The 10,871-nt window shown below is 40.5% G+C and overlaps 1 protein-coding gene across 1 annotated transcript; it reads right to left on the bottom strand.

Annotated features, from left to right (window-relative positions):
- Window positions 1-326: 326 nt before the first annotated feature.
- LOC126962011 (40S ribosomal protein S3a-like) lies at window positions 327-1,199 on the bottom strand. The gene has a single exon (XM_050802695.1). The coding sequence runs from the start codon at window positions 1,177-1,179 to the stop codon at window positions 385-387; it is 795 nt and encodes a 264-aa protein (XP_050658652.1). The 5' UTR covers window positions 1,180-1,199; the 3' UTR covers window positions 327-384.
- Between the last annotated feature and the right edge of the window lie 9,672 nt (window positions 1,200-10,871).

The raw sequence follows: 10,871 nt of genomic DNA, 5'->3' as shown, positions 1-10,871 counted from the left end.
AGCACTTGTCCAGGAGTTTCTCACTTCCTTGTTACCTTTCATAAACAAATGGCCATGTTGCTTCCCCACATGACAAGGAATGACAATTGGCCTCTAGGAGCTGAGGCTGACCTCCAGCCAGCAGCCATAAAGAAACAGAATTTCTCAGTTCTGTAGCCACAAAGGACTGAATTCTGCCAATGAATGTATGACTTTGGAAGTGTATTCTTCCCCAGATGAAAACTTTGCCTTAACTGACCCTTTAATTGCAGAGGGACCAAATAACCACACCCAAACTCCTGACCCACAGAAATTGTAATATGATAACTGTGTGTTGTGTGTGTGTGTTTTTTTTTTTTTTCCACAAATAGCACTTTTTATTTGACACTAATTGAAGTCTGAACTTTAAACAGATTCTTGGACTGGTGGTTCATATCCATCAGCTCGTTCAACTTCAGCACCTGTCTCATCCCCAGTGGCTTTTCCAGAACTACTGCCTTCACCATGAAGCTCCATGAGCTTTCCTAATTCAAACTTGGGCTTCTTCAGCATTTTTACTTTTCTAACGAAGACATCATGGAGAGGATAAATAGATTGGCAAGCCCTTTCTATGTCTTTTCCAATGCTGTCTGGAATCAATTTATTGACCACTTCTATCAAGTCATTTGTCTGCACCTCTCGGGTCATGATTTCCATCATCTTCTTCCGGATTTGGCGGACCTGTTGGTGCTGAGCATAAGAGGTCTTCCGTATCTGATTGTTCCATTTTTTAGTAAAACCAACACAGAACAGATGAAGCAAGCAACCATCGGTAGTCTTGACATCAACATGAGCTTCAATCATTATCTGCCACTTTTTGACCATGGAACACATTTTGTCACAGGTAAGATCCATGCCATGGAAGTTAGTCAGGCAGTTTTTGCCCTGAACATCTTCAGTAATCAGCTTGAATTTTCTAAATGCAACTTCATCATTCTGCAAATCAGCAAGACTCACTTCAAACACACAACCCTTGAGACCATCAGATGCAATTTTGGTTCCTTGGGTCCTGGTGATGAGTGTCTTTCCAATATTTCTTATATTGAACATAGCAGGTGCTTTCACATCATACCAATCTTTCTTAGAAAATGGATCAACCACTTTCTTCTTGGCTCCCTTTTTGCTGCCTTTCGTAAGGTGCTTGTTCTTACCAACTGCCATGGTGCTGATCAGAGAGCCGAAAGGGCTGTGTTGTGTTTTAAGCCACTACGTTTGTGGCAACATTGTTATGCTTCAGAAGGTAAATAATACAGATTTTGTACTGTAAGTGGAGTGCTGATATAATAAATACCTAAAATGGAAGTGGCTTTGGAACTGGGCAATGGGCAGAGGCCAGAAATGTTTGAAGAACATTGGAATGAAACCTGACTTGCCTTGGACAAGCCATTAACAGAAATGTGGGCATTGAGGATGCTGCCAGTGAGGTCTTTGAAGGGAGCAGCATGTGATTGGAAACTGGAGGAAGAGGGGTCCTTCTTAGATAGTGACAGAAAGCATAGCACAATTGTCTCTTGAAATGTATGAAAAGTAGAACTTGAAAATGATAAACTTAGTTATCCAAAGATAATTCCAAGCAAAGTGCTCGAAGTTACCATTTTGCATATCCTTGCTCTCATAATACATTGTGTAAAGAGAGAGACAGATTGAAGGGAAAAAACTATTGAACTAATAGGAAACAAGACTTGATTTTGAAAATTCTCAGCATTTCCAAATGGCAAAATGTGCTAAAACGGAGAGACAGCTTCTAAGCACTCTCAGAAAACCACACACACGAGAAAAAGCCAAGGCTATGACTATACGATCTTTTACTAGAATCTCAGAAAGAGCAAAAGGCCAGAGGGTTCTGCCACACAAATTGCCCTTTCAAAAGATTAAGGGTGTGTCTCACAGATCTTCTCAATCAAACCACAGGGCCGCTAGGAGAATGAAATGCATTGTCCCTCAGCAACCTCGGCAGAAGCCCAAGGTAGAGAAGGACTTTTCTAAAAAAAGATCTGTGGGTGAAGATGTGTCTAATGGAGTAAACCCCAGGGAAATTCATGGAAGGCCCACAAAGTTCTTGAGAAAATTCTTTCAGAAGAAACACTGCCAGCTTGGACTAAGAGGGACAGAGATAGGATCAAATGAAAAGAGACCCTTGTAACTCCAATTCTACTAGAAGGAAGCAGATGGATAAAATAACTCAAAACATGACTGACTTTCATTGAGAAAAGGAAAAATGACTCAGATGGTAGAACTAAGATCCCAGGAAGCAGATTCTAGAGCCGTGGAGAATTATTCCCAAAGTTTGAAATTTAATTAAAGAAATCTGAACATTTTCTCAGTTATATTTTACAATTATTATGGATCAATGATTCCTTTTTATCTTCCATTTCCCCCTTTTTAAAGAAAAATGTCTGTAGCTTATTTCCTATACCCCTCTCAGAATTGTATCTTGGATGTTGGGGGAAGATAATTTGTCTCCTTCATTTACAGATTCATCAGTTGAGAGGAACTTTGCATCCATGGAGCCCCACCCACACCTGGCCTGATTTAGATAATAAAACTCTGGTCTTGAAGCAAATGCTGTTATTAGATTATATTCTTGGGGATCTTGGTCGGGGGGTAAAAGTATTTTGCATGTAGGAGAGACATGGATCATTGAGGACCAGAGGACAGACTACAACCACCACCAGTTGGTATCCATGCCCTTGCATAATTCCTGCCCCTTGAAGGTAGGTAGAAAGTGGGACTTGCTTCTAGCCAATTGAACATGGCAAAGGCAATGGGTGATTGGGCACTATATGTGATTGCATGTGTATGATTGCCTTCCATATGAGTTTAACACTTGTCTTGCTGGAGTCTTTCATTACCTGTTTGGCTTTAAAGAAGAAAATGGGCAGGGCACAGTGGCTCATGTCTGTAATCCCAGCACTTTGGGAGGCTGAGGTGGGTGGATCGCCTGAGGTCAGGATTTTGAGACCAGCCTGGCCAACATGGTGAAATCTTGCCTCTACTAAAAATACAAAAATTAGCCATGCATGGTGGTGTGTGCCTGTAATCCTAGCTACTTGGGAGGCTGAGGCATGAGAATTGCTTGAATCCAGGATGCAGAGGTTGCAGTGAGCCAAGATTGTACCACTGCACTCCAGCCTGGGTGAAGAAGTGAGACTCTGTCTCAAAAACAAAAAAAAGAAGAAGAAGAAAAAAGAAGAAGAAGAAGAAAAAAGAAGAAGAAGAAAAAAGAAGAAGAAGAGGAAGAAGAAGAAGAAGGAGGAGGAGGAGGAGGAGGAGGAGAAGGAGAAGAAGGAGAGGAGGAAGAAGAAGAAAATGGCCCTTTTGGGGAACCCCAGATGGTCAGGAACTGTGGGTAGCCTCTAGGAGGTCATAAAAGCCTCTATTCAATAGTCATCAAGAAATAAAAGCCTTCAATTTTACAGCCACAAAGAACTGAATTCAACTCAAAATCTGTGTTCATAAGCAGATTTTTCTCCAAATGAGGGAAACTTGCTGTTACGGGCTGAATGGTGGCCCCAAAGATATGTCCACATCATCATGACTGGAACCTGGGAATATTACCTTATTTGGAAAAAGGATCTTTGCAGATGCAATTAGGTTAAGAAACTTGAAATAAGGAGATTATCCTGAATTATCTCGGTGCACCCTAAATGCCATCACAAATGTCTTGTTATTTTAAAGATTGCCTTAGGGTGTTGGTATACATCTCTAACTTATCATAGTATACCTTCAAGCAATATTATATCACTTCATGTATAGTATACCTTACAATAGTGTGTTTTATTTCCTTCCCTACTGGCCTTTATGCTATTGTCATGTATGTTACATCCATATGTCAAAAATCTCATCTTATTATTTCCATTAAACAGTACAGTATCTTTTAATGAGATTTAAATAAAAAGAAAAACATTTTATATTTCCTATGTATTTACCATTTCCAGTATTTTTCATTCCTTTGTGTAGAACATATTTCCCTCTGGTGTAATTTTTGTTTGGTCTGTATTATATATATAGTAATCTTTAATATCTTGTAATGTAAGTCTGGAGGTGATAACTAAAAGAACTAAATTCTTTTAGTTTTTGTAAGTATGAAAACGTCTTTACAGTTACATTTGAATGATTTTTCTCACTGGATATAGAATTTTAGATTGTTTTGTTTTTCTTTTCTATAAATTAAAGGTGTCACTCCAGTTTCATCCCACTTGCATTGTTTCTGACAAGAAATCTGCTGTCATCCTTACCATTGTTCTCTGTATCTAACTTCTGTCTTTTTTTTTTTCTGCCTGCTTTTCAGATTTCCTTGGTTTTATGCAATTTAATTAGGATGTTATTTGTAGTTTCCCTTAAGTTTTTTTTGTTCTTAGAGTTTGTTGAGTTTCTTGGATCTGTGAGTTTATAGCTTTTATCCAACTTGGAAATTTTTTGACATTATTTTTTAAAATATTTTTTCTGTTCCTTATTTTCTCTTCCTCTTCATAGACTACAATTACAACTATCTTAGTTTTCTTGCTAGTTTCCTACCACTCACTGGTGCACTGTTAATTTTAAATTATTTTATCTCTTTGTATTCCATTTTGGATGATTTCTAGTGGCATGTCCTCAAGCCTGCTAACTTTTCTTCTGACATATCTAATCCGTTGTTAATATCACCCTACATATTTTCATCACAGACATTGTAGTTTTCATCTCTAAAAGCTGATTTCGGGTTTTTTTTAATACTTTCTATGCCTCTACTTTATTTTTCATCTATGAAATACAGATGAAATGACTGTTTTAATGTCATTTTCTGCTAGTTGTAACACTTGTATCTGTTCTGGTCAGTTTTGATTGATTGATTTATCGCTTCACTATGTGTTATACTTTTCTGCTTTTGTACATGCCTGGTAATTTTTCATTGCGAGAACTATGAATTTTACCTCGTTGGGTTCTGTACATTTTTGTACTTCTGTAATATTCCTGATCTTACTTCTAGTATACAACTATGTTACTCAGAAACAGTTTGAACTTTTCAGGTCTCACTTCTAAATTTTGTTACTCAGAACCAGACCTGCTTATTACCCACTTCTGAGACAAGACTCTTACAGTTTGCTATGGACTGACTTGTGTCTCCCCCAAATTCATATGGCAAAGTGCTAACACTCATGTTACTGTACTGAAGATAGGGCATTTGAGGAAGTGATTAAGGTTAAATAAGGTCATAAAAGTAGAACCCTGATCCAATAGAACTTGTGCTTATAAAAAAGGAAGAGACACCAGAGATTGGTGTCATATGAGGACACAGCAAGAAGGTGCCTGTCTAGAAGCCAAGAAAAGAGCCCTCATTAGAAACTCAGCCCTGCCAGAACCTGAATCTTGGACTTTCCAGCCTCCAGAACTGAGAATATACATTTCTGTTGTTTAAACCAATCAGTCTGTGGTATTTTGTTATCATAGCCCAAGCTCACTAATATATAAGTACACTACCAAGTGTGATGTCTAAGGTTTTCTTCTCTAGGCTGTTGGGGGAAAACATAATTTTTATCCCTATATGAGCACCAGCTACTATTTCTTCTAATATTTTGGGGTGTTTTTTTTCCTCCAAGCCTTGGGAGAATACACAGACATGCACTGACCAATATTCTTCTCAATACTTAATGGAGACTCTCTGTAGCTCTCCAGAGTTATTTCTTTATTCAATTTCCCTCTCTGGTATTCTGTCCTACACACTCTAGCCACGTTGGTATCCCAGAACTTTCCACTCCATCTCTTCAACTCAGGAGTCTTCTGGGCTGCAGCTGGGTCTCTTTCTGTGTGTCACAGCCTGGAATCTGTTACAAGGCAATAAACTGGAACACCTGTAGGATTCATCAATTTTATTATCTGTGTCTGAGGCATCATTGCTCTTTGTTGTTTAATGTCCATTGTCTTAGAAATCATTGTTTGCTATGGTTTGATTTTTTTTCATTTGTTTCACACAGAAGAGTTAATCTAGTCATGATTACTCCATCTTGATCAGAAGCAAAATCTCACTAGCATTTCTTTTACTTCTTTTTCATAGTTTCTATTTCTATACTAAAACTCTCTGTTTTCCTACAATGTTTACCTTTTCCACTACATCCTTTAAGCGTATTTATTATTATTTTAAAATTCCTGTCTACACTATCTCTAAGTGTGTTTCTATTGACTCTTTCTTCTCTTTACTATGGGTAACATTTATTTTCATCTCAAAGTTCCCACAAATTGTATTGCCTAACAGATATTTTATATAAAAGGACACTATAAAGGGAAATAAATAATACTCCTAAGAAGTGTCATGCCCTTGTCAGGTGTCAAGACTAGAGGACTAAACTCTATCTGATAGGTGTCAGTCTGAGTCTGAGCTTTGTTTCAGTTTTAGTTTGATTCAGTTTCCCACTGGTTTCAAATGTTTTGAGAGAGAGGTAAGTTTTTCCCCTTCAGCAGGTTCTAGAATGTGAGAATTTGAGAGTCCACAGATTTCTTTATGTTATACACAAAGTTGCCAGTTTTTCCAACAAACCATAGGCGATCTCCCTCTGCCTTGGCTGCAAAGATCCGTGATGATCTCTCTTTGCTCTCTGTACCTGTCCTCAAATTTCTGTTCCTCTGAAATCTGAAAGCAAGGTGTGCCTGCCCCTACCCTAATCTTTGGTCATTAAAATCCCATAGTGCCTGAGATGCTTTTCTCTCTTCTCTCCTGGTCTCTCCTCCACCTTTAGACATCAGCTGCCTTGCACTTTGGAAAGACCCCTCATACTCTGTGAGGATCTCTCTAAGCTATCTAGTCCCAACGTTTAACATAAGCACCCATGAACTTGGTGAAAACCTACATTAAAAAGTTGATAAGTGGATACAGATTTGCTCTGTGGATAGAACTCCTTGATATTCTAATTTTTCACATTATCTCACACATAGCCATTACAATTTTCTTATAAGTTTGAAGGGTTTCTCCCTGCCATCTAAAGTAGATTTCTCCTGTCCCACTGATTCTTCTTGGTTTGGTTTTTTGGGCAAGAGTGGCAGATAGCTTCTTTTGACTTTCTACATCATAACCAGAAACAAAGGTCCCCTAACCTTCCTCGTAACCTTCTGCCTCATCAAAAATGAAAAGTGCCTCTTTCTTACAGATGTTTCTGGCATAGATGACATTCCATCTCTCACTGTGTTTGCCTGACCTCCCTGAGGACTGGGAGGGCTGAGACAGAGAACTGGGGTTTCCAGATTTGGAAGGAAACTCTGGGGTCATCCTGTCCAGGATGTTTCTTACTTGGGAACTTCTTCCTTGGGCTCTCTCACACCGAGCTACTTTTCTGTCTGTGTGTTTCAGTGTCCATGTGTCGTCTTCACCGTGTCTGGCGGCATGTAACCTGGTGACTCCCACTCTACAGTGGGCTCAACTTTTTTTCTCCCTCTGAATTTTGAACATAAAATCAAAACAACATCTAGAAAACATTCTGTGTGTTCAAGCAGCTGTGTCTGGTTTGGCCCGCACTTTGGGCTGGGACTTGGTCAGTGCCAACTTTTTATCCAAAGTGGCTCAATCCATCTGAATTCACTATCCCTGGTCTTATTTGATGATGAAGTGACTAAGTGCTTAACTTGGGTTTGGAGTTTTATTTATTGTTTTTTGTTGTTGTTGCTGTGATTTGAACTATGTCCATTTATTTTGGTTTTGTTTTTTTTTCACCTGGTAGCTTGTAGTGGCAATAAAAGTTTAAAGGAAGCCCAGCTCCTAGTTATAGCAAAACATTCTTTAATAATGACTTTTTGCATAATTAAAAACAGGACTTGTAAATTTCTGAATAATTCATCATTATATTGGCCAAATGGAACTGTACTATGGTTAATGCAGGAGAATCACTTGAACCCAGGAGGCAGAGATTGCAGTGAGCCAAGATCTTGCCACCCTACTCCAGCCTGGGCAATAGAGTGAGACTCTGTCTCAATTGAAAAAAAAAAAAAGAAAGAAAAGAAAACCATTTACTAAGAACTGGGATTACCTGGCAGCAGTAATACAGCTACTATCATGTATGAAATACCTATTATATGTCAGGTCCTACAATAGGTTTTTTATTTGCATTATCCCATTTAAACTTCATAACACCCCTAATTAAGAGGTTCCAAATGATTACCTCAATTCACCAACACAAAAGCTGGAAGCATCCCAAGATGACAGAGCTAGTGAGTGTGTCTGCAATGCCAGGGCTGTCAATCCCAGAGCCTTTCTCTGAAGCCAGGCTGTCTCCTGTCTTAGGGGCAAATTTTTCTCCTACTTCTTCTCTCCTCCTCTGCACAAATCACTCCATAATCCAGCAAGATTCCTCTCCCATCCTTGTTACTCGGAATCCAGCTTAATGCCTGCCTGAGGCAGATCGATGGCACATTAGCTACCATCCTCATCTCTGAGTTTCTTCTCCTCCTCCTTTCTCACCTTAGCTATACACTCTGCCCCCACAATAGGTGTATTCAAGGAAACGCTGTTGTAGGAGTTATATTAAGAAATTATTTTAGGCAGATAGACAGGAAAGGGGATCCTTGGGAAGTTTTCGTTCTTAAAGCAGCTCTTAAAGTCAGGTCAGTAACCTTTGCTATTCAAATGCCGGCATTAGAAACTGGATCCACCCAAACATGGCGATTCCCTGCCTTCTTGACTTTGACCCACATGTTCCTGGCAACATGGCCGCCCCCACATATCCCCATGTGGGTAGAACATCATGGCTCCTGTATTTGCATATTAAATGGCTATAGTGGGAGGGCCAGCTTTTTCAAGGGCTACATGAATGACCTGCCTGGTCAAACCAATCCCCTAAGCCCTATGCAAATCAGACTCTGCCTCCTCCAGCCTCTGCATATACCTGGCTGGTATCCACCACACTTGGGGTTCCTTCTCTCAGCTTTGGAAACCTCCTCCCTCTGTCTCTGTACAGGGAAGCTTCTTCTTTCTTTCTTTCCGCTTCTTTCTTGCCTATTGAATTCTCCACTTCTTAAAACCACTCCAGTGTGTCCATGTAGTTTTATCTAATTCGACTCCAGACAAAGAATCCTCCACTCATCGGAGCTGTATCAACGTGGGCCTGGCAGAGGAGGGGGAGAGTGGAGGGCTAGTTCCATGATGTGAGGGCATGGGATGCAAGCTTTCCACCATTAGAGTCTACCTGGGTAGACAAAGGGTGTGGAGAACAGAAATCAGAACAATGATCGTCTCTGGGATGGCGTGGGGGAGCTGGGAAGGACAGGTGGAAACTCCTGGGGTGGAAGTGTCCTAGCTCTTCTTTGGAGTATTGGCAATTTGGATACATTTATCAAAACTATAGAACTCTACACTTAAAATATATCTATTTTATGCATAAAACTATACATCAATAAAATTGTTATTATTTATTTTTGTGTTTATTTATATATTTTTCGAGATGAGGTCTTGCTCTGTCACCCAAGCTGGAGTGCAGTGGTGTGATCCTAGGTCACTGTGGCCTCAAACTCCTGGGCTCAAGTGATCCTCTTGCCTCAGCCTCACAAGTATCAGAATGACAGGCACATGCCACTGCATCCAGCTAATTTTTTAAAAAATTATTTTAGAAATGTGGGTCTGGCTATGTTGCCCAGGCTGGTCTTGAACTCCTGGCCTCAAGTGATTCTCCCACTTTAGCCTCCAAAGCATTGAGATTAGAGGCATGAGCCACTGATCCCAGCCCAAAATATTTTATATATATATATATATACACACACACACACACACACATATATATATATATTTTTTTTTTGAGATGGAGTCTCGCTCTGTCACCAGGCTGGAGTGCAGTGGCATGATCTTGGCTTACTGCAACCTCCGCCTCCCAGGTTCAAGCAATTCTCCTGCCTCAGCCTCCCGAGTAGCTGGGACTACAGGTGCGCACCACCACGCCCAGCTAATTTTTGTGTTTTTAGTAGAGACGGGGTTTCACCTTGTTGGCCAGGATGGTCTTGATCTCTTGACTTTGTGATCCACCCACCTTGCCCTCCCAAAGTGCTGAGATTACAGGTGTGAGCCACTGCGCCCGGCCTAAAATATATATTTTAAAAGGATGCAGGTGCTATGGCATCCAGATGGCTACATTTCAAATGGCATGGCTTTTGCCTTTGATAGCCTGCTCCCATCCTCACGCAGCCCCCTTGCTCCAGTTATACTCTTGAGCTAGCTTGCTGACCCTTGATTCTCATCAAAAGAGCTTTACAAGTTTTTGGGGAAGCAGGGTTCAAGGACATCAGGCCAAGAAAGATCCATGTCCAAGAGCACCCGAGATCCTGAAAGGAGAAGTGGACACAGTACCAAGGCATGAATGGGACACCTACAGTGGACAAGCTTAGCAAAAGGTTCTCTGGTCCCTGTTATGACTCAAGAGGGAGACAGGCCAGCTCTACTTGTGCTCTTCTAGAAACCAGAAGGGGTGAGGGTGAGGAAAGAGAGAGACCCTCTCATATTGTTTTATATTGTTTTATACTCAGTACCTGTTTTAAGAAAAAACAGTGAAGTAAAACCAAAGACAAGCAGCCCAGCGCCACGCCCGGAACCAGGCCTGGGTCTGCCTGGCCTAAACCCAGTAGTTAAAAATCAACTCATGACTTAGAAACCGCTGTTCCTGACGTTGTATAGAAGAACATTGTGAAGCTCCCTGCCCTGTTGTGTTTCACTCTGACCACCAGTGCATGCAGCCCCTGTCACATACCCCCTGCTTGCTCAAATCAATCACGACCCTTTCATGTGTAATCTTTAGTGTTGTGAGCCCTTAAAAGGGACAGAAATTATGCACTTGGGGAGCTCAGATTTTAAGGCAGTAGCTTGCCGATGCTCCCAGCTGAATGAAGCCCTTCCTTCTACAACT

This window comes from Macaca thibetana, chromosome 9 (genome assembly GCF_024542745.1).
Source record: "Macaca thibetana thibetana isolate TM-01 chromosome 9, ASM2454274v1, whole genome shotgun sequence".
NCBI lineage: Eukaryota > Metazoa > Chordata > Mammalia > Primates > Cercopithecidae > Macaca > Macaca thibetana.
The sequence above is the reverse complement of the archived record's forward strand: the minus strand, read 5'-3'. Positions and strand labels throughout refer to the sequence as shown.

Bases quoted from the DNA above. Each gene is read 5' to 3' on its own strand.
- LOC126962011 (XM_050802695.1), bottom strand. From the start codon at position 1,179: ATGGCAGTTGGTAAGAACAAGCACCTTACGAAAGGCAGCAAAAAGGGA.